General features: G+C 37.1%; 1 protein-coding gene across 1 annotated transcript in view; it reads left to right on the forward strand.

Annotated features, from left to right (window-relative positions):
- MOXD1 (monooxygenase DBH like 1) overlaps positions 1–13,959 on the forward strand; it is a 108,084-nt gene extending 94,125 nt beyond the window's left edge. Inside the window, exons 11-12 of the mRNA XM_017533234.2 lie at positions 12,047–12,215; positions 12,710–13,959. Coding sequence (XP_017388723.1) covers positions 12,047–12,215; positions 12,710–12,874 — 334 coding nt within the window. The 3' untranslated portion in view covers positions 12,875–13,959. The remainder of the gene's footprint in view (positions 1–12,046; positions 12,216–12,709) is intronic.
- Positions 13,960–24,999: the final 11,040 nt, after the last annotated feature.

Raw genomic sequence — 24,999 nt, forward strand, 5'->3', positions numbered from 1 at the left:
TTTTTTTTTTCTTTCAATTTGCTTGGTAAATTTCCCTCCATCCGTTTGTTGTGAGCCTGTGTGTGCCTTTGCATGTGAGACGGGTCTCCTGAATACAACACAATGATGGGTCTTGACTCTTTATCCAATTTCCAGTCTGTGTCATTTAATTGGAGCATTTATCCTATTTACATTTAAGGTTGATATTGTTATGTGTGAATCTGATCCTGTCATCATGCTGCTATTTGGTTATTTTGCACACTAGTTGATGGAGTTTCTTCATAGTGTCATTGGTCTTTATATTTTGGTGTGTTTTTGCAGTGGCTGGCACCAGCTTTTCCTTTCCAGATTTAGTGCTTCTTTCAGGAGCTCTTCCAGGTCAGGCCTGGTGGTAGCAAAATCCCTCAGCATTTGTTTGTCTGAAAAGGATTTTATATCTCCTTCACTTATGAAGCTTAGTTTGACTGGATATGAAATTCTGGGTGGAAAATTCTTTAAGAATGTTGAATATTGGCCCCCAATCTCTTCTGGCTGATAGAGTTTCTGCTGAGAGGTCTGCTGTTAGTCCGATGGGCTTTGCTTTGTAGGTGACCTGGCTTTTCTCTCTGACTGACCTTAGTAGTTTTCCCTTTATTTTGACTTTGGAGAATCTGACGATTCTGTGTTTTGGGGTTGATCTTCTCATGGAGTATGTTAATGGTGTTCTCTGTATTTCCTGAATTTGCATGTTGGCCTGTCTTTTAGATTGAGGAAGTTCTCCTGTATAATATCCTGAAGTGTGTTTTCCAGCTTGTTTCCATTTTCCCCATCTCCTTCTGGTACTCCCATCAGTCATAGGTTCGGTCTTTTTTATGAATCCCCATATTTCTTGGAGGCTTTGTTCATTGCTTTTCATTCTTTTTTCTCTGGTCTTGTCTGCATGTCTTATTTCAGCAAAGTGGCCTTCAAACTCTGATATCCTTTCTTCCACTTTGTCGATTTGGCTATTTGTGTATGCTTCACAAAGTTCTCATGCTGTGTTTTTCAGCACCATCAGCTCGTTTATGTTCCTCTCTAAACTGATTATTCTTGTTAGCAGTTCCTCAACCTTTTATTAAAGTTCTTAGCTTCTTTGCATTGGGTTAGAACATGCTTCTTTAGCTCAGATTAGTTTTTATTACCCACTTTCTGAAACCTACTTCTGTCAATTTCTCCATTTGATCCTCCATCCAGTTCTGTGCTCTGGATGGAGAGATATTGCAATCATTTGGAGGAGAAGAGGCACTCTGGCCTTTTGAATTTTCAGCATTGTTCACTGATTCTTTCTCATCTTCATGAGTTTGTCTAGTTTTGGCCTTTGAGGCTGCTGATCCTTGGATGGGGTTTTGTGGGGGCTTCTTGTTGATGCCATTGTTGTTGCTTTCTGTTTGTTTTTCTTTCAATGGTCAGATCCTTCTTCTGTAGGGCTGCTGCAGTTTTCTGGGTGTTCATTTCAGGCCCTAGTCATCTGATTCACTCTCATACTTGGAGATGTCACTCAAGGAGGCTAGAGAACAGCAAAGATGGGTGCCTGCTCCTTCTTCTGGGACCTCTGACCTCAAGGAGCACCAAGCTGTGCCAGAGGATGCTTCTGTACAGGGTGTCTGACAACCCTATTGGAGGGTCTCACCCAGTTGTGTGGCACAGGGAACAGGACTCATTTAACAAAGCACTTTGTCCTGTGGTGGAGGGGGTGTGCCTTGCTGGGGGAAAACCCACTCATCTGGACTGCCTGGATTCCTCAGAACTACCAGGAGGAAAGGCTAAGTCTGCTGGTCCACAGAGACTGCGGCCGCCCGTCCTGCTAGGGGTTCAAGCCTAAGAAGATATAGGTTCTCTTTCTGAGCCTCTGGCTGGAGTCATTGGAGTTCTTGCAGGAAAGTGCCGCCCAGTAAGGAAGGATGGGTCAGGCCTGAAGAGGCACTCTGGTGGAAGACAGCTGCAGCTGGTGTGTTGGGCTGTTGAGGACAAGTCTTGGGACCAAGTCATCCAGCTTCCCTGGCTCCAGCAGGAGAAAAGTGCAGCCTGGAGCTATAGAGATGGATGCTGCCTTTCCCCAGCCCAGGGAGCTTAGTATGTTAGGCAGTTGCAAGTCCCAGTGCTGGCTGCTGCCCCTCTCCCAAGGAGCTCAAACAGCTTAGACAGCAGGCAGCTGCAGTGTTGGTCACCCCTCCCGTGGGAGTTCCATAGGCTTAAGCAGATTCCAGCTGAGAGGCTGTTGAGAATCTGCATGCTAGGCCCTGATGGCGATGGCGTGGGTTTGCAAGTAGGATCTTCAGATCCATGAGTTGCACAGTTCTGTGAAAAAAATCACAGTTTCCCCAGCTGGGTAGCGTACTCACTCACTGCCTCCCTTGGCTGGAGGGAGGGGGCTCCCCTGCCCTTTGTGACTCTCAGGAGGGCTGCCACACTAAACTGCTCTTCCTTCTCTCCATGAGTCACACCAGCCTCCTAGTCAGTTTTGATGAGAGAACCTGAATGCCTTGGTTGTCGGTGAAGGAGTCACATGCTTATTATGGTATTTTTTTGATGGGAGCCTCTGAAAGCCACTGTTTCTAGTCAGTCATCTTGGCCCCGCCCCCACAAAGTGTTCTTTCATTACATATATTCATTTGTTTTCTTCATTTCAGAGAAATTTTCTTGTATTATATCTACAAAATTTAAAAAAATCTATTTGGGCTTTTTCCTCAGGCATTTTCTCTTACAATTTTTCAAGAGTGTTTTTCTGGGCTGGGTGTAGTGACTCATGCCTGTAATCCCAGCACTTTGGGAGGTCAAGACGGGCAGATCACTTGACGTCAGGAGTTTGAGACCAGGCTGGACAACATGGTGAAACTCCATCTCTACAAAAAGTACAAAAATTAGCTAGGTGTGGTGGCATGCACCTACTCGGGAGACTGAGACAGGAGAATCGTTTAAATCTGGGAGGTGGAGGTTGCAGTGAGCTGAGATGGTGCCATTGCACTCCAACCAGGGCAAAGATCGAGACTTCATCCCCCTCCCCCAACAAGAGTGCTTTTCTGCATCTTGCATTTTCTAATTTATTTGGTGCTATATTTATTTTGTCTTCAATTTATTTCCTTTGGTCTGCAGTCTCCCTTTTCATCTCGTTTTGTTGTTTTACCATCTTGTATTTGAGCTCTTATTTCATTGAATTTATGTTATTAAATAAGCTTATAACATGAAATCCTTGTTGGAATTATCTCCAGTATAATTAACTTTTATTTTCTTCTAGGCCTAGTTGTTCCTGTCTCTTTACAATTAATATGATATAATTTTCTTTTCACCATATGTTGGCATGGTTATTGTCTCAATTCTTGCTTACGCTGAAGCACTTTCATCCAAAACTTGTTTTCACTCTGATAACAATGTAGGTGAACGCTTGACTTCATTTTAGGCATGTGTGAGCCTAATTTTCTTTCTTTCCACACCACAGTTTAAGGTTTTGGTGACATATTTTAGGTAAATATGCTCCTATATTTTTAAAGAGTTTAGGGTGCAGGGATGGGACTATGTACTCAATATTAGAATGTGCAGGTTTTATGTTATTAAAAGTCTGCTCAAGGAAGTTTCCTACCTGGTTGGAACTGAATCACTATGCACAGGGTAATGACCCATACTTTATATAATGTGGTCAACTTTGTTGCAGCCCTCAAGCCTTCCTTTCTAGCAGGGAGACTCCATTTTACAGTGTACTTTCCAACATTTATTTGCTCAGAGACTATGGGGAGCAGAGGTCTCCAACCCCCGGCCACACAGTAGGAGGTGAGTGGCAGGCAAGCGAGCAAAGCTTCATCTGTATTTACAGCTGCTCCCCATCACTTGCATTTCTGTGTGAACTTCACCTTCTGTCAGATCAGCAGCAGCATTAGCTTCTTATGGAGAGCGAACCCTATGGTGAACTGCACATGTGAAGGATCTAGGTTGTACGCTCTTTGTGAGAATGTAATGCCTGATGATCTGTCACCCATCTCCCCCAGATGGTACTATCTGAGCAGGAAAACAAGCTCAGGGATCCCACTGATTCTACATTATAGTGAGTTGTATAATTATTTCATTATACATTACAGTGTAATAATAGAAATAAAGTGCACAATAAATGTAATGTGCTTGAATCGCCCTGAAACCATCCCCACTCATCTCCCCAGTCCATGCAATAATTGTTTTCCATGAAACTGGTCCCTGGTGGCAAAACAGTTGGACCACTGGTAGGGAGGATTGAAAGTTGTACCTAGTTAAGTTAGATTTGCTGGTGTTCTGCTTTAACAATTAGACTGTAAAGTTTATGGCATCCTGTTGTCTCTTTTTTGCCTGCTTGTTGATGATAAATTTTTATCTATTTCGTCTTTATTTTTTACAGCCATATTGCTTGAGGTGTAACTTACATACGATAATATGTATCTATTTTAACTGTACTGTTAGACAGTTTTAACAGATATATACACCTGTTTGGCTCCATCACAAACAATATACAGACCATTTCCATCCCTCCTGAAAAGTTCTCTTATACCTGTCTGGAGACAATCCCACCTCTCATTCAAAGCCCCAGGAAACTGCACATCTGCCTTCTGTCACCATACATTAGTTTTATCTTTTCTAGATTTTATATAAATAGGATCATATATTATGTACTCTTTCACACCTGGCTTCTTTTACTCAGAATGTTTCTGAGATTCATTGATGCTGGTGGATGTATCAGCAATTCATTCCTTTTTATTGCTGAGTAGTATTCCCTTGTGTGGAGATATCACAATTTATTTATTAATTCACCAGTTGAAAGACCTTTGGACTGTGGGTTTCTGGATATAATGTAGAAAGCCACAATGAACATTTTCACAGTCCCTATATAGACATACGTTTTCAACTTTCTAGATTAATGTTCCACGTGGAATCACTGGGTTGCACGCTAAGTTTATGTTAACTCCATAAGACTCTCAAAATGTTCTTGAAATACTATTTTTTTTATTCCTACCAGTAATGTGTAAGAACTCCTGTTACTCAATATTCTTGGTAGTATTTTGTATTTTCAGCATTTTGCATTTTATCAATTTTAATGTGTATCTAGTGGTATTTTCTTATGGCTTTATCTTCCATTTTCTTTCTGACTAATGATATTGAGCCCCTGTCCCCTGCTTATTCGTTATTGTAAAGCAGGTTTACTGTGCAGGTTGTCTGAGTCCAGTAAGACAGAACACACTTATACACAACAAGTTACATTAAATGGGTTTATTGCTTATAGATAGGCAACGAAAACAACAGAATCCTAGAATTTATTGCAAGCCAGTTCTCCAAAGCTCAGGAAATTTGCATGGAATGGATGGAGCCTCTACTGTAAATGTCCCAGTTGCGTTGCAACTGAGAGACCTTGAAAAGCAGCCCATTATTGGTTTTGTATCCCAGGGCTATGTGAGATTCTGGGCTAAAGCATTGAAGGACACTGTTTCCAGGGAATCTCTTAGTTGGCTTGGGGTGTGATAACAAAGTAGCTTAGACTGGGTAATTTACAAGGTACAGAAAATTATTGCTTATTGTTCTGGGGATGGGAAAATCCAAAATAAAGGCACCAGCAGTTTCAATGTCTGCTGAGGGCTTGCTCTCCATTTCCAAGATGGCACCTTCTTACTGTATTCTCACAGGGTAGAAGGTACAAGTGGAAGTTTCCCTCAAGCCTCTTTTATAAGGACACTAATTCCATTCATGAGCGTGGAACCGTCATGACCTAATTACTTCTTCAAGGCCCCACCTCTTAATGCACTGCAGTGGAGATTAGATTTCAACATGAATTTTGGAGGGATATGAACATTCAAACCCTATTGAGGGGTACTGGAACAGAACCTGGGCTATTCCAGTCAGTCCCTTCCTATCTCAAGATGTTGCATTTCCAGCGCATTCTGTAGTTATTCTTGAGAACTATTAAGCAAAAATGAGAATGGATTGGATTGGTCCAAGGCCACCAAGAGAATTATCCTGAAGTTTTATATGTATATGCACACACAGATATATACATATATATATATGTACATATAGGTGTGTGTGTGTGTGTGTGTGTATACACAGTCCTCTGCTTTTACAAATGCAGAACATGGGTTCTGCATCCGTGGATTCAACCAGCTTCAGATAAAAAAAGTTTGGAAAAAATTGCATTTATATTGAACATGTACAGAATATTTTTATTGTCATGATTCCCTAAACAATGTAGCATAATAACCATCTACATGGCATTTACATTGTATTAGGTATTATAAGTAACCTAGAGATAATTTAAAGTAGATGGGAGGATGTGCATAGGCTATATATAACTACCACATCATTTTATATAAGTGTCCTGAACATCACAGGTTTTGCTATCCTCAGTCCCCCATGGATACCAAGGACAGCTATGTATTTCTTTTAATTGTTTATTAGAATTTTTGTTCATTGTTAATTGAATTGTTTTCTTATTATTGAATTATAAGAGTTCTTTATACTTTGGATGTAAGTCCTCTGTTGAACGCATGTTTACAGATCATTTCTCCCAGTCTGTGGTTTGACTTTCATTTTTTAGTTGTATTAATTCAAGTTTGTTTCATAATTTTTTTGTTTGTTTTGTGCTTTTGATATCCTGGCTAATAAATCTTTGCCTGCTCAAGGGAAGACTTCCTCCTGTTTTTCCCTCTGAAAAGTTTACAGTTTTAGCATTTACATTTAGGTGGATCCATTTTGAACACATTTTTGTGTGTAGTGTGAGGTGAATTCAACATTCATTGTTTTTCATATAGCTATCAAGTTGTTCAAGAACCATTTGATGAAAGAAAACTACCTTTTTACTATTGAATTACTGTAGAATATTTGCTGGAAAATTACATGTCCTTATATTGGTTCTTTCTGGACTTTCTATTCTGTTTCATTGCTGTATGTGGTTAGCCTTACTTTAAAACCACACCTAATTATTATAGTTTTATAGGAAGTCTTAAATGTAGGTCTCCAAACTTTGTTATTTTTTCCCAAAATTATTTTGATAGTCTAGGTTCATTCTATTTTCTCATATATATAAATCAACTTGTCAATTTCATTAAAAAAAAAAGACCTGCTGGGATTTGATTGAGATTATATTGAATTTCTGTGTAATTTGGTAGAATTAATACCTTAACAATATTGAGTCTTCTAATCTATGAACGTGGTATGCCTCGTCTCTTATTTACTGTTCTTTCATTTCTCTAAGCACTTTTTTTGTGGTTTTCAATATAGAAGTTTTGCACATGTTTTGTTAATAATATGTTTTTTTTTTTTAAGTTTTAGTATCCTTTTCTGCTAATTCTTTAATCTCAGTCATTTCAATATCTTGGAGTATTGAGTGATTTTTCTTCTGGTTAAGATTCACATTTACCTACTTGTCAATTGTTTAATAATTTTTGACTAGACATAGATACTGGACATTATGCACTTGGTGTTAATTAGTAGTAAGTTTGTTTTTATTTCTTTAAAGAGCCTTGTTAGTGTGAGTCTAGAATAGATGTTTACTCTGTGAAGTCAACAGAAACATTCCACTCTGGCTAGTTTGAGCTCCAATGTCTGCTAGGTCTATACAGGTTGTTCTGGGAATTGTTTAGATTACAATCTTCTAGTTGTTCATTGCCCAGTCTTGTGGATTTCTACTCCAAATATAGTTGACTTATTGCTTAGTCACTGATTCAGAGGATCCTTATACAGATTTTCCCTCTGCAGTAGTCTACCTTGAATATTCAAGCTGATTCAGACTTCTTTAACTCTGGTTTTCATCTCTTAACGTATTAACATCGTCATTTTCTGTTTCAAAATCCCCTTTCCTGAATTATGGTCCAGAGAATGCTTCTAGGTAGAAAGCTGGGATAAGCATAATATTCAAACACCTTATTTGTCTCCTTTATTTTGGGGATCATAGTTCTGTGCTATTTTCCAGTGTCCAAAGCAGCTGTTTCATATGGTTTGTTGATTTTTTTTTTTTTTTTTACAGCAAGTTGGTTTCAGTTACTCCAACATGGCCAAAAGTAGAAGTCTGTTAATGAATTTTTGTTCCTTTTGCTAGTTTTTGATCACATGTTTACTTGCTTGATGGATGGAAAGTCTGTGATATAGTTCATTTAGTTATAAGTACATGAACACTGTTTCTTGGTTAAATTTTCCATCTGTCTTCCTTTCTCCTCTTTCTCTACTCCCAAGAAAGACACTAGCAATAAAACTTTTAAAACAGGAGTCCAGAAAGCCTCAGATAAGAAATGCAGCCACAGATTATTTTTCTCCATCTACTTTTCAGTTTATGTGGAACAGGGGGACCAAGTATAAAAATCATTAAACTGTTAATATTTCCATTGATCAGTTTGAATTTATAAGAATAAATAGCTTTATTTTTCAGTTATAAATTAAAAATTACTCTACCATGGTGTACTGCGGTAAACTTTTCTATCTTGTTAGAAAAAATGTCTCAGAGTTTAGATGGAATTTACCAAAGAAAATTACCCATCAATATTAAAGCACTGTTTTTTATTGACTACAGTCATATATATAGTACCATTCATTTACATGCATGTATGGATAGACATTTACACATTGACAAGATATGCATAAATGTAACTGTTTTTATTTCTATAACATTCCCAATTATTTCTAACTAATCCCTAGTCCCAGTAAGAGCAGAAATACTTGCTACTTCAAGGTTACCTGTTTCTGGTTTAAAGCTTATTCATTTTGAAAAAAGTATTCAGGATAAATATTCACTTCTTTTGTCTGCTCTTTTCTCTAGAGGATGATCTAGAAGTGTATAGGTTAGCGATGACAAGTAGGATGTTTACTAGTATAAAGTTATTACAGAACAGGGGCCTAAACAAAGTCAGTAGGAGTGAAAAGGAGATGATAAATATGAGACAAAGATGCCATCTCAGAAACATTGGTGACCACATCCCCAGATCACCCAGCCTCAATCATTCTGTCTCCAACACAGGAGCCACTGGGCTTGCCCTTTCTACGTATCTGTTCTAAAAACTGACCAATGGGATTACACCTCTTCTGTCATTTCATGTTGGGCAAACTCAATAATAGGCAATTTAATAAATTATTATAGCAGCAAGGCTTTTAAAGATTTCATCAGTGTATAATGATCACACTATTCACTCCTACCAGCAAGGCTCCAGAACATTCAGAGGCTTTAGGCCACCTGAATATTCTAGTGCCACCTTGTGGTGTTTTAGATGATTACAGACTGATGACTTTCCCCTGGCATTTCTCTGGTTATAAAATTGATTTTCTCTTTTTCAAATTAGGCATTTTATCTTTTTGCAAAGTAAATTTTATTTTTAATATTTGTCTTAAAATTATCAATAGATACAGCTTTTAGTGCATCTAAAAGGACATTGTATGCAGATATAACTTCTTTCAAGTCAAGTTTTTGCTTTATGCTAATTCTTCATTGTATCTCTATACAAGTTGTCACAATATGTTTAATTTTAAAATGCTATGGATTTTTTAGGTCATAAAAATATGTTTAATGCTAGATATGTTTAATGTAATGTGATGCTGATTACTCTTACTTTATGGTGCTTAACTTCAAGGTCTTTGTATAAAATAATGCATTTAAAACTCAGCAAAGATATATTGATTTTAATTAAAGGAAACTAGAACTGAAAAATATAAAGATCTGCAGATATTACCTATTTTTCTCGTCTCACTTAAAAGGAGGAAATAATTCAATGTTGACATTAAGTATTTACCTTTATAACTCCAAAAAATTAATAAAGTACTTTTAATTTACTTAAAAAGATGATATTCAATGTGCCTGAGTGGGTTATGTATGTCAGAGAGGGAGAGAGAGCAATGACATAAATAAATGGTAAACTTGTGAAGATTGGCCAGGTGCGGTAGCTCACGCCTGTTATCCCAGCACTTTGGGAGGCTGAGGCGGGCAAATCTGAAGGTAAAGAGATCGAGACCATCCTGGCTAACATGGTGAAACCCTGTCTCTACTAAAAAAACCAAAGGAAAAAAAAAAAGCTGGGCATGATGGCACACACCTGTAGTTCCAGCTGCTCAGGAGTCTGAGGCAGGAAAATAGCTTGAACCCGGGAGGCGGAGGTTGCAGTTAGTCAAGATTGTGCCACTGCACTCCAGCCTGGTGACAGAGCGAGACTCCGTCTCAAAAAAAAATTGTGAAGACTAAATATAAGAATGTATATTTCTCAGCTGAGAGTATTTGGTAATTACTAGAAATTACTGGAACATCTTGGGATGTTATGGGTGCCAAATACTCCCCAGTCGCCATGATAATTTCCTGCAAGGTCCATGGATTAACATAAAATTTTGTGATATACCAATATTTACACTTTTCCCTTTGTCAGTAATCAATAATATAAAACTTACATTTAATGAAAGGCAACACCTGAAAAGTAATTTTTCAAGCAGGTCATGTCACTTGTGATTTTTTTTTCCTTTCTTGGATATTTAGCATGTGTTTTTTGGAGTGGCAGGTGAAGGCAGAGTGTATTGTATACACAGTATTTTTCTTCTCAGTACATTTTTTAAATTTCAACTTTTAGGGATGCATGTTCAGATTTGTGACATGGGTATATCGTGTGAAACTGAGGTTTGGGGTATACCCAGGTAGTGAGACTAGCACCCAATAGGTGGCTTTTCAGTTCTTGTTTCCCCACTTCCCTCTCTCTCTAGTAGTCCCCCGTGTCTGTTTTTCTATCTTTATGTCTATGTGTACTCAATGATTAGATCCCACTTATACATGAGAACGCAGGGTTTTTGGTTTTCTGATCCTATGTAATTAACTTAGGATAATGGCCTCCAGATGCATCCATGCTGGTGAAAAGGACATGGTTTCACTCTTTTTTGTAGCTATACAATATTTCATGGTGTATGTGTACCACATTTTCTTTATCCAGTCCACCTTTGAAGAGCACATTGGTTGATTCCATGTTTTTGCTATTGTGAATAGTGCTATGATGAACATACGAATGCGTGTGGTCTTTTTGGTGGAACAATTTATTTTCCTTTGGGTATATAACTAGTAATAGGATTGCTGGGTTGAATGGTAGTTCTGTTCTAAGTTCTTTGAGAAATCTACAAACTGCTTCCACAGTTGGCTGAACTAATGTACATCGCCACCACCATGCATTGCCTTTTCTCTGCAACCTTGGCAATATCTTTTTTTTTTTTTTTTTTTTTTTTTTTTTTTTTTTTTTTTTTTTTTTTTTTTTTTTTTTTTTTTTTTTTTTTTTTTTTTTTTGTTTTTTTTTTACATTTTAATAATAGCACTTCTGACTGGTGGGATGGTATCTCACTCTGGTTTTATTTGGAATTTTCTGATGATTATTAGTGATGTGGAGCATTTTTTCATGTTTTTTTGGCCTTATGTATACCTTTAGAGAAATGAGTAATATTTTTAAAACATTGATCAAATCACATTTTTTTTTTGTATTTATCTTCTCACTTAGCTAAGCCAAAACAGAGCAGCCAGTAGGGATCAGGCTTTTCTAGTGGAAGGATTTGAACTTTCCATCTCTCACAGTATCTTTTAGGCACCTGCAGTTTTCTTGATGACAGCATTAGCATTGTACTCTTCAGAAATGAATGCTTACCAGTTAATTTGTTAACTAGAACTAAAACAAATTAGTGTAGAATTGTGAGATTCTGTGGAAAATTTCTGAGACAAAATTATTTATTTAAAATTTGACCAGGCATGGTGGCTCAGGCCTCTAATCCCAGTACTCTCGGTGGTGGAGGTGGGAGGGTTGCTTGAGCCCAGGAGCTCCAGAACAACCTTTGCAACATAGTGAGAAGCCGTCTCTATTAAAAAAGTAATTTAAAAAAAATTAATGCCCATCTGCTACTAAAAAAGTAAATATTCTTTGAAAAGATTTTATTTGGTACATTTCTTCTAGTAATTGCTGATGAGTTCATTAACGTTTTGCATTAGGTCAGCTATGTGTGTGAAAATGACCAAGTGTGAGATCTGTTTTAGGATGTTGAAAAAGTAAAGGAAACGTGTAGTGCATTTGTTCTGAATACGACTAATGATGCCTTTTAAATTCAGGACCTGGCCTTTCATTATCAAAAGCCCCAAGCAGTATAAAAACCTTTCTTTCATGGATGCAATGAATAAGTTTAAATGGACTAAAAAGGAAGGCCTCTCCTTCAACAAGCTGGTCCTGGGCCTACCAGTGAACGTGAGATGTTCCAAGACAGATAATGCAGAGTGGTCGGTAAGCTCTTTTTAAGCTCTGACAACACAGATGGCACATTTTATCTTAATCTATTACAGGAAAACCTAAGGAGAAGACAAGTATCTATAAATCCAAGGGTCCAGTTGCATTTTAATGTCTGATAATTTATTTGTCCAATGATTACTTGGGTTATTTGTTCAATCATTTGTTCAATGATTACTTGACTGAAAACTCCTCATTCCACCCTCTTTCAAGAGATAAACTAATTCTAAAACTAACCTTGGGATACAGCAGGAATAGGCTGGAATGAGTGCTGCAAAAAGCAATAGAACCTGCTTTGTGTTCTTTTCCAAAGGAGTGCCTGGTCTTCTTTGCTGTTTCCTTCTAAACCCGAGGTTTCTGACTCCCCCAGTGTGTGACTCCTTTGGTAACCACTCCTGCCCCCTGCAGAAGTGTGGGCAGCTGAGCATGCTTGGTCACTGCCCTGCTGTAAATCAGATGCTCATTTGCATTGTTTGTGCTTCCGTTTTCAGATTCAAGGAATGACAGCATTACCTCCAGATATAGAAAGACCCTATAAAGCAGAACCTTTGGTGTGTGGCACGTCTTCTTCCTCTTCCCTGCACAGAGATTTCTCCATTGAGTTGCTTGTGTGTCTTCTGCTACTCAGCTGCACGCTGTGCACCAAGCGCTTGTGATCAAAATCCTGTTGGACTTGACAATGTTTTCTATGATCTGAACCTGTCATTTGAAGTACAGGTTAAAGACTGTGTCCACTTTGGGTATGAAGTGTGTGGAGACTTTTCTTCCCTATTTTCCCTCCCTCCTTTTTTCCTTCCATGTTACATGAGAGATGTCAATCAGGTTCTCTTCTCTTCCTTAGAAATATCTGATGTTACATACAGACGATCAATAAAATAAAACTGGCCTGACTTAAGAGAACCATTTTTTAAAAATTGGACTATCACGTGGGAATAAAATAATTCTTTATTTCCTACTACATTCTGTTTTATTTAAATACTCATTGTTGCTATTTCACTTTTTGACTTGACCTTTGTATTTCTTTTAAAAATGCCTTTCTTTTATAAACGGGACTACTCTTCATTCCCGTTTTCTTTTCCTTTCTTGTTCTTCTAGTGTGACTTTCCAGGTGTAACAACAGTTCTTCCTGTCTTTAACATTGTCCAGTTCTGGTCTTTTCTGTGAATTACCATTGGGCCCCTTACCTCAATGCTTTATGTTGATGCCCACTCTAGTTCCCTTGTTTAGCTGAGCCTGTTGGTACCCCAAATGACCCCACACCATCTTACTCTTTTTCACCTTCCCTTTTTAGTGCTGACCAGTTGAGGTTTTCTTGAGTTCTGTCACTATCTGAAAAGAAAGAGGCTATGGGAAACATAGAAATGGCTTGTATCAATAACTGATCATAGGCTGAGGAGAAAAATGTAGCTGGCTGCAAACCCTGTGCTGTGAGGGGACTTGTATGAGATTCCAGGTCAAAGACCGACCATGCGCGCCAGTGCAGGAGGGTATAAGGTCTGAATAGTTCCTTGCCGACTGTTGGGTGACACATGTACCACATACTGGCTCAATTTAAGTCATGGTTCTATTGTAGATTTATTTTTATATTCATTGATAAACTACTTAAAATTGTCACCAATTGAAACTCTTGTCACTCTTTTGGTTTTCTTTGTGTAGTTCCGCCAAATCTTGTTTTATGTCCTGTCTTCATCTCTTAAGCTAAATCTGTTTGGATCGTATTAATAAACTAAATGAAATTACATTTTTGTGTGGTATTTTATGTGCCTCTTAAGAAAAGTAAGGGATTCAGTACTAGTATTCTCAGTAAAAGTCAATTAAGAATGTTGCATTTTTTAAATTCCATTTTGAAGTTCTTTTTGCTCTACAATGTCTTCAGCACACACCACACTGCTTTTTAAACAAATATGCTTTGGAGTATTTTCTTCTTGATTCTTAGAACTTGTACATTTGATGAAATGCTTTTAATATTTATGAGGCATATTTTAAGATTTTTCTTTTTATTTTATAAGTGCTATTTCACATTCCATGAGTTTCCATTCAAATATTTATATGAGAAATATAATTCCAAACACTCCCTATTTGAAATTTTATGTTTATTTTTACTTCAGAATTTCTGAATTTGAAGTATCAAAGTCAAAAGATTTCCTCTTGAGATTCTGTAATATTATATTTGTTCTTACCGAGAACAAATGTTCAGTAATATTATATTTGCTTTTGGTAAGGAAGGTGAACACACCAGCTAGAAGAGGGTAAACTGCTTTGGAAGCTAACATTTATGGAGCCAGATCAGGAACCTGTATTTCCATTGATGTTACTAAGAAGAAAGTTGACATTTTTTTCCCTAGAAATTCTCATGAATATATGTGATTTCAAGGAATTGACTCTATTTCAAATTAGGATAGGTTATCTCTTGTAAGTTCTATGGAATTCTGATTATATTTTAAGTCATTTGATCTTACGTTGAGCACACCTTAAAAAGCTGGGCTTTTTATTACTTTTTCAGGGAGGCTTTTAATTGCCTCCCTGGATTAAATAGCATCACCTGACACCTAGGCTATCAGGCACAAGTGCCCGAGACTTCGGGGAGAAGAGGTCCCCAGGTATGATGGTCCCGGGTTGGACTGTTAGGTTCAAAGAGTGTGGGGAAGACATAACTGATGAAACCAATATTCATCAGTGCCGTGTGAAATTAAGGGTATCCGAGGTGATCATTTTTTTTCTGAAGGGGGCTCAGGCAGAACCAAAGGAGTCCTGGTAGTCATAGAGTGATGTAGTCAATACAGGTAGGCATATTAAGAGTTTTGAACTTTGTTCCAATGGCTCCAGAGGCCAATGATGGGTAGCAAACAAAAGGACATTTGGAAGCCGTATGTAATGGCCCTGCATAATTTGTTCAGCCAAACTCATTATTGGGTATAAAAGCCATTCCCATTTTTAATATAGGTATTGCTGATTTAACAGCTTTGAAATTAAAATATTTTTATATCTCAGCATTTTCTTACATTTAGGTTATAATAAATGGAATTACAGAAATAATCATTGCATATTTTCAAGAATTTTGATGAAATATTGCCAGATATCTTTAACTTATTTTCAAATGGTTTGGAAAAATATCTATCTATCATCTATCTATCTACCTATCTACCTACCTGTCTGTCTGTCTGTCTGTCTGTCTATCATCTAGCTGGCATCTGTCTATGTATCTACAGAGGATGACGTGAAATGTAATAATGGGTGAGTCTGATTGGAGAACATAAGATTTCTTTGTACTATCGTCACAATTTTTTAAGTTGGAAATTATTTCAGAATAAAAAGCTAGAAATGCAAAGCACATCATGAGAAATCCAGCTACAGCACAGTGATCCAGGTAGGTTTTCTTCCCTATGCAGTACTTCTACATTTTCAGGTGGCAAAGAGAGAAACTGGGTGGTGCTTACTCTCCAGATGCCCCTGGGTGAGGGGAGAAATGACTGAAAGATTGTCAGTTCTGACTAAAGATAGGATTTGCTTCCAGCTTGAAAAAAAAAAACAAAAACAAAAACAAAAAAACAACCGGAGGGCTTGAGGGACTGAGGGAATGAGGAAAGATTCCAAAAACTAAAAAAAAAAAAAAAAAAAGGAAGAGGTCTTGCAGGCTGGGAGTCATTTAAAAATACATAATATTTATTTTGCTCTCCCCCTGATTATAAACCTAATGTGTAATAATGTCCATTTGCTAAAGAAAATTTAGAAAATTATGATAATTTTAAAAAACAATAAAATCTGTTAATCCCATTGCCCAGATAATAAATACAACCTATTAATAAATAAAAATAAATAAAATCTGTTAATCTTATTGCCCACTTTTAACTTTTACATCATATGCTTCTAGTACATGCTTGTGGAGGTGTATATTTGCGTGTATTCATTTATAGGTAGAGAGATAGCAGGTGACAGTAGCTTCTGAAACAAATTCCAAAATAACAATACTTTAACACAAGTTTATTTTGTATTCAAATAATTGCTCAATGTTCCTTGTTGTGGTGATTCTGGGACCCAGGATCCTGTGGCCTTACCATCCCTAGGGTCTTGGGATCATCTGCATTCAGCCTGCTAATGGGGAAGGACCTGATCTAGAAGGGACAGAAATCACTTCCACTTTCACCAGCTTGGTTAAAGTAAGTCATATGGCCTCACTGAAATGCAAGCGGGGCTAGGAATGTCATCCCTCTCTGGGTACCTGGAGAATGCCAACACTACAGAAAGGAAGCCATCTACGCTGAAATCCAGACTTTTAGTAAAATTGACTTTCATCTACTCATGATTCCAAGATTTTTGAGTTTTAAAGACAATGACTAAACCAACATAGTGTTGTCAACTATATGTTTGGCAAAATAGGATACTAAACAGAATAGTTACTATTTATTTAATAAAGTAACAGATTGTATTGAGACCATGTTGAGCCATACTCCATACTACAGCGTTGGGCTTACAACTGTGATGAGGCTCATAGCCGAATACACTAAACTCCTATCACCAACATTTCATTTTACAAAATGGAAGGATTCAAAATAAATATCAGCTCTTCAAATTGAATAAATTTAGCTTTACGGAAAGCTTACATCATCATCATCATCATGGACCATCCTTTCTCCATAGTTTATTTGAACGATGGACTTAGTTTATATCTTTTTTATCATCTTAGCCCTACAAATCTTGGACAGTTGTATCTAAATCCAACATACTCAAACTGGTACTTCATGAATAGAAAATGGTCAATTGAACAGACTCATGAAAGCATCCATTACTCCCCAGGTTAGAGCTGTGATCCATGGAAAATAGAGAGTCAAGAAATATTGTTACATACTTAAACAGGCCTCCTGCTTAACATCTCTGTCTTAAATATAATACTGTACGTTTGAAAGTCCAAGAAGAGTTATGTAGTATGGAACATTTCTCAAACTCATTTCACCAAATCCCTGTTGCTGTGGAGCAACGTTCCCCAAGGAATAAACTCTGGGGCACACAACTTGAGCAGAGCATGTCCAGGTTTCTTTAACAAGTTTGCAGAAACTTCCAAACTGTTCATGGGCAACTATAAAACGTAGCCCAACAGACATACGCCTTTCACTTGGGTTCACTGGTCTGTTTCTTATTTGCTGTCCTATTTTGCCAATAAACAAACACACTGTCTATTTTTTTTTGAGGCATTTCTCAAGCAATCCTCCCATATCAGTCGCCTGAGTAGCTGCAACCACAGGTGTGCACCACCGTGCCCAGCTATTATTTTTCTTTTTCTTTTTTTTTATTGTAAAGACGGGGTCTCATCATGTTGCCCAGGCTCTGCTCAAACTCCTGAGCTCAAACAATCCATCTGCCTCGGCCTCCCAAAGTGCTGGGATTATAGGCTTGAGCCATTGTTCCTAGCCCTCAGTTTTTTATTAATCTTCAGTTGTACAACTTACAAAAAAAAAAAAAAAGAAAAAACAGTTTACCATTTTCTAAAAGAGTATGCTAAACTGAATTAGTTGACATCAATAAGTTATTTAAGAAATGTTGACAAGGCTGCATATCTTTGGAACATTTCACCTATAGATACAGATTACCTTTATTTCATAAGTAATTTTAATCCTTAAGAGAAAGCTAAATTTCAAAATCATGCCTTATTTCCCAACAATGGAAACAGAAAACATTAGAAACAAAATTTATTAGATGAGTTACAAGTGACTCTTTCTAGCCAGTCACAGCTTTTTTTCCCTCCCTCCTTCCCTCCCTGCTTCTCTTCCTTCCTTTCTTGCTTTCCTTCTTTCTTTTCTTCCTTTCTTTTTTTTTTTTTTGAGACAGTGTTTTGCTCTTGTTACCCTGACTGGAGTGCAATGGTGCGATCTCCGCTCACTGCAACCTCTGCCTTCTGGGTTCAAGTGATTCTCCCACCTCGGCCTCTGTAGCAGCTGGGACTACAGGTGCGTGCCACCATGCCCAGCTAACTTTTTGTATTTTCAGTAGAGATGAGGTTTCACTGTGTTGACAAGGCTGGTCTCAAACTCTTGACCTCAAGTGATCCACCCACCTCGGCCTGGCAAAATGCTGGGATTACAGGCATGAGCCATCGTGCCTGGCCAGCTTTCTTGCTTTCTAAGCGTCTTCCATCACAAAGAACAAAATATTTGCAGTGACTTGTTTGCTCATCATGATATTGCTAAATTGCTTAACCGTAACGAAGACCTTATGTTAAAAAGGCAACTTTTAATGAAAGTTATTTTGTAGGGTTCCCTTCATTGTCCTTTGATTAACAATGGCATGAGAACTCTGTGGCCTCAATCTAAGGTTTATTTAATAAAGATGTTTCTTTTCCAATTTCTTTAATATTTGTTGTGGAATTGATATAACATGAAAAAAAAGAATTTGGAGGGAATAATATACAAATGTAGAATGAAAGTCTGAATTACACAAGTTTCCCTCTTATTTTTTAATAATCCATTAAATATTGCCAATCAAAATAATGCCATACATTTTTATAATGCTTTGGAATTTGCAAAGTGTTTTCACAGTATTCTCATTAATTAAAGAGAATCTCATGAAAACTTCTTTTACAAATGAATAGTTATATTCAGAGAAGTTACGTAGACAGCATGTTGTACTGTGGTGATTATGGGAGACCTGATTTCCGTTTGCTTTATTTTAAACTATGTGGACATAAACTATATCCAAAATGACTTAGTAAATTTCTCTTTTCCCATCAGTAAAGTAGTGATAATAATTTCTTATGTTAAGAAGTTGCTTTGCGGATTAAATATGGTAACAAAGATACAGCATCTGACACATTGAGCTCAGTCAATATCAGTTTTCTTCTTTTCTTTGTAAGACTCCACATTTAAAGTGCATAATTCCTGGCAACAGATGCAGGTTTTCTGTTTTATTTTCTATACCATTTTCCAGATATAATCAACTGAAATTTGGCTGTAACTAAATCAGTTTTTCCAAGTGAATGACACTTCGTCAAATGAATATAAGGTCTGAGTGAATTTGGCAATCACTCTCAAAAAGAAAAAAATTCAAGACTGGCTACTTGTCATTTCTCACGTTTCCGAAGAGGACAGACATTATACTTTGCTCTTTTTCCTCCTGGAAATAATCTGCTCTTATTGAAACTAATAAAATTAAAATGAACCAATCTGCCTTTTTTGTTTTTCTATGATTTGCAAGAATGGAGTTCTAGTTTTGTATGAGGAAAGCTTTATAATTTTAGTCTATTTTTCATTTCTTCATGAGACTTTTTCTTCCATATTTGGTTAATGTATCTTCACCTCAGTTTGACTGTTGCATAAGTTGTCTTCTCTTCTGATAATACATTTAAAAGACAGATTTTTTTGAAATAAGTCTATCAAATAAAACTAAATATATTAACTGAAAATAAGGAATGACACGGGAAATAAAGGGGAGAGGAGGGAAGTGTTTCTCTCCTACAGCCATTAGATGGACTACTGCCTATCTGATATAAATCCTGCCAACGTTGGCTTCCCAGCTCTGCCCTCACCCTTCCCAGCTCTGACTCTACCTACTTCTTTCCCTATTACCTTTATTTTTTGCTAATTCTAAATTCAAATTATCTTAAGCTTTTTAAAGATTTTAAAATCTTCCATTTTTATGATTAACAGAGATTTCCTAATGTCTGTTCTTTGCTTAAGTGACATGTGGTTGTACAGATGGGTTCTTCAGGAAGTCCATATGCAGCCTTTAAATAATTTAAAAATGATTCTTCTTGAGGGTTAAGCTCTAAGATCAATCTTAAGTCTCTTAATCTTTACGGTAGTGATTCTAAGCCTCTTTTGAAATCACTTAAATTTTTAGTTTGTTGTAGCTTGCATTTTATACTTCACCTTCTGTTTTGAGATTACTGTATTTAGATATTTAACATCCTGTTCTTTTATCTTCAATTTTTTCTTTTTAAATTTAATTTCCAGCCTTAATTCTAATTGTGTTAAGAATTTTTTGCTAATCTTTGAATCGTTTAGTCCATTAGTTATTTTAAGAAGATATTCTTCTTTATTTTAATAACAGCTTGAGGAATTGCCTACGTCAATTGTGAGCAGTGGTAAGAATGCACTTTGTAAACAGAAAAAGCAAAGGATTTTTTTTTTTTTTTTTCCTTAGAACTCCCTGCATCTACATCACTGGCTCCCTGTAAGAATTTCCGAGGCCAAATGAGGATTCTCCAATGAACATGCCCAGTCATTTGCTAATCTGGCTAGAGTCAGAAGCACCATCACTCAGATGGGATACTGGACTTGAAAAGAATGGAATTGCTTTCCATAGACCATTTAATCATCATCTGAAGAATTGTGTTTTTTAACACTCCATCGTCTCCAAATTACAAAACCATAGGGTTTGGAGTAAACTGTGACAATTTCCTTTCCCTAGACAGGAGCCGTATATGAGCAGTGCACTTGGAGAAATGAGCAATGTGGTTTACTAAGCCCTCTCTGGAGGCTGTCAGTTTTAAATAATTTTAACTTTTCATCAATCATTCACCCTTGAACCACTCTGCTACATACTTGAAATACACTGGTGAACAAGAAACCTAATGACAAAATCCAGTTAATAAAACAGAGACTAGTTATAAATTTTTTTTAAAGACTCTTATTTCTGAGTCCTCTTTACTTAGCTAACATAGCATCAGTTTTGATGTCCATGGGGCATAATTTCTTTTCACATATAGTATACATATTTACTTATAATCTTTGACATATATATTCTGTTCAATTAAGTATTGTATTTACCATTATTAGTGGCATTTTAAAAACTATCATATTTTCTACATTATAGAAAGTATAGAAAAGATATAAATTTTTGTATATTTAGAAATATTAGTTATTTTAAGAAGATATACTTTTTAACAACAACTTAAGAAGTGCTTAAGTTGATTGTGAGCAGTGGTAAGTATGCGCTTTGTAGAAAAAAAAAGGAAAGAATTAAAAAAATATTTTGTTTAAGTGGAAAAACTCTTCTAAATATATAAGAATTTATTTACATCTAATAGTTTATCTTTCTTTAAGTAAGATATGCTTGCATCTCCAATAAGAATATTATTTTTATGTAATTTGGATTGATTCAACTCTACCTAATTTATAAATTATTATTCTCAGCACTCCTCCTACAAAAGTGAAAGAGAGGTGGGATTGGTGAGCATAGGGCAGTAAAGAAGGAGAATCTTGGTTCTGTACTGTAACTAATTTTGCATCTCAACCGAAAAGCTCTTGAAACTTATACAATGCTTAGTCTCCAGGTAATAGTACCTTTAGTACTTACTTTCGTATGAAGAACTGACATTAAATCTTTGTCATACTTCATTACAGTGAACAAATGATTGATTTAAAGTTGACCCAAGTACAATGAAGAAGCTAGAATAAAATATTAATTTTAAAAATCATCTTAAAGGCCGGGCATGGTGGCTCATGCCTGTAATCCCAGCACTTTGGGAGGCCGAGGCAGGCGGATCACGAGGTCAAGAGATTGAGACCATCCTGGCCAACACGGTGAAACCCCGTCTCTACTAAAAATACAAAAAAATTAGCTGGGCATGGTGGCGCGTGCCTGTGGTCCCAGCTACTCAGGAGGCTGAGGTAGGAGAATCACTTGAACCCAGGAGGCGGAGGTTGCGGTGAGCTGAGATTGCGCCACTGCACTCTAGCCTGGTGACAGAGCAAGACTGTATCTCAAAAAAAAAAAAAAATCTTAAAAAGATTATTTACAAATTTATGTGTATTAGACTATTTAATATGATTTAACTGAAAAACTTTCACATTTCTCTTTGTAACCCCTGTAAAGTTTTTAGTACAGTCAATTGCATACAGTGATTTTATTAGAAATATTAGTTGAATTACTATGAAATTGCATAATTTTAGATAATCTCCAAGGAGGTTTTTAAAATTTTCTCTTAAAAAATAGGTTGCCAAAAGCCCAATAGGCTAAGTGGAGCTTAGCATAAATATGCTTTTTTATAACTCTTAAAAAATCAGAATTTAGAGTGTTTTGTATCAAAGTGATATAGAGCATGTAATGTCACATTAAATAAATCAAGCTTTTCCATATAAAGCTCTTTCATGGGCCATTTTATTGCTGGTAGAAAAACACAGTAAACAGAACGATAAGACTAGCTTGAGGCTACTTCTCATAGGCAGGGCTTGCTTCGTTAAAATTGATAACCATTCATGTGATTTAGTTTCATGAACTCAGAAGCCTACAGCATAGATGATAAACCATTGCTCATTTCAGGCTTCTACCTGAAATTCCAAAAGTGGATAGTCATTATTTGGTAATGGGAAAGGTTACACATGAAATCTTAGTGTTATTTCTTCCTGAGATAGAAGAAATACAACGGGAATGTGGTAAAGATAGGAAGGCCGGAGGCAATGAACTAGTTGGCATACTCCAGGGAAAGAATGAACAAGACTACCTGCAAAGACAATGGATGCTAAAAAGGAGTTGAAGACAACTTCCTCTCCCATTTGCTAGGCTAGCCCTATATATGTGCATGAACTACACATCCAAGAGTTTCAAGGTCATTTGCATTCAACAATTCTTTCTTGGTATCCATAAAAGCAGCATAACGTTTATTCCAGTGTAAAATGAGAGTCCATGGATTAACAAGAGGGAAAACAGAATTCAGATTTTAAAATGCCCCTCTCACCTACCCCCATACACAAGAGAAACGTTTTCTTTCAGTCTTCTGCAACTAGAGATGGACTTGATTAATCAGCAAGGTTATGGAATAGTAGGTCAAGAGACAGGAGATGTTCCTTCTCCCTTTTTGTGGCAGGTGTGACTTGACTAAAGAATAGAAGAGGTGACATATCATTGAGGTCCTTATTTGGTTTTAAAGAACGCAAGGCCCATTGTGTGGGCAGATGTCCAGGCTGCTGCAGGAACACATCATTCCTGTAGGGCTCAGCAGTCTGGCTTCACAGACAGAGCAGCAGCCTAGCGTGTGAGCAAACACTGTGGCCCTCACACACAGATTCTCCGCTCGTCTTTTTCTTCCTTGTTCCCTCCCCACTTTTCCTTTCTACTGCTCCATTTCTCCATTCATTTCCTTGTCTTTTCTTGCATTCTCTCAGCTAGACAGACGTATTTGTTGAGTGCCAGTGTTTGCTAGGCCATAAATAAGACACATTTTCTGACCTTCTAGAACAGCCTTACTGGAGAGAAATATAATGAACAGTAATAATACAACTACCACTATACATATATCAGAATGACTAAAAAAAAAAAAACCTGGGAAATGCTGATAAGGTCGTGAAATATTAATTTGTAGATTTCTCATACACTGCAGCTGGGAATATAAAATAGTACAGCCACATTGAAGAAAGGTTTGCAGTACCTTATAAAGTTAAGCATTTACTGTACAACGCAGCCATCATACTTCTGAGTATTTATACTAGAGAAATGAAACCTTATGTTCACATACAAACCTTTATGAATCCCCATAGCAGCTTTAAAAATAATAGCTAAAAGCTGGTAACCAACCAGATGTTCTTCAATGGATGAATAGATAAACAAACTGGAGTACATGCCACCAATGAAATATTACTCAGCAATAAAAATGAATGAACCATTGACACACAAAACAACTTGGATAGTTCTCAATGGCATTACACTTAATGAAAAAGACAATCTCAAAAGGTTACGGAAGGAATGATTCCATTTACATAATATTATCACAAAATACAGCCATGGAGAACGTATGAGTAGTTGCCAGGGATTAGGTTGGGCTAGGATTTGATTATAAAGAAATAAAATGAGGAAATTTCTTTGTGGTGGTGTCTTTTTGCCCTGTTGAACCCACAGCTGCCATCTCCCCAAAAGCAATGCCAGGGGACTTTTCACAAGGGAGTGCCCCAAACTGTCCAGAGATGGGCCGGTTGGTGTTCCAAAGAGAGAAGCACTAAACGCTGGGTGATCAGTGCAAAGCATTTATTAAGGAAACATGCTCACATGTGACGAGAGAAAGGGAGTGGTCTGCCTGGGTATGTCTGCAGCAAGGGGGTCAGGGTAGGGAGTTTATACAAGCATTAAATGGATTTGGCTCAGAGCCAGGGCCAGTTTTCTTCAGTGTTTTATACAACAACCTGGATGCCTTTCAGTGCTGAAGTCAGTACCTGAAAATGTTCAAGGCTCTGATGTAGGTTCAAACCTGCTGGGGAAAACATACAGCTGTCTGTGTCATGGAGTCGTCAAGGCACTCTGTATTTTTTTTATTATTTGAGTTAGAGATAGGATCTCTCTCTATTACCAAAGCTGGAGTGAAGTGGTGCAATCATAGCTCACTGCAGCCTTGCCTCAACCTTTTGGGTTCATGTGATCCTCTTACCTCAGCTTCTTGAGTAGCTGGGACTACTGGTGCATGCCACCATGCCCATCAGTTAAAAAAAAATTGTAGAAATGGAGGTCTTACTGTGTTGCCCAGGCTAGTCTAGAACTCCTGTCTTGGCCTCCCAAAGTACTGAGATTACAGGCACGAGCCATGGTGCCTGACTCATTCTGTGATTTTTTGATCAGGACACAGAAAGAAATCAGGGGAACTGGAGGATCCTACATAGTAGAAGAGCTCTATATCTTGATTGTGGTGTTCGTTACATGACTGTGTTTAGGTGATAACATTTCATAGAAATACATAACCTGCACTGCCCCCTGCTCCCACCACAATAGTACATGCAAATACTAATGAAATCAAAATATGGTCTAAAGTTTAATTTTATTGTACTAATGTCAGTTTAATTCTTTTGACTATGTACTATGTTCA

The sequence above is a fragment of the Cebus imitator genome, unplaced genomic scaffold, assembly GCF_001604975.1.
Source record: "Cebus imitator isolate Cc_AM_T3 unplaced genomic scaffold, Cebus_imitator-1.0 Scaffold81, whole genome shotgun sequence".
NCBI classification, from domain to species: Eukaryota; Metazoa; Chordata; class Mammalia; order Primates; family Cebidae; genus Cebus; species Cebus imitator.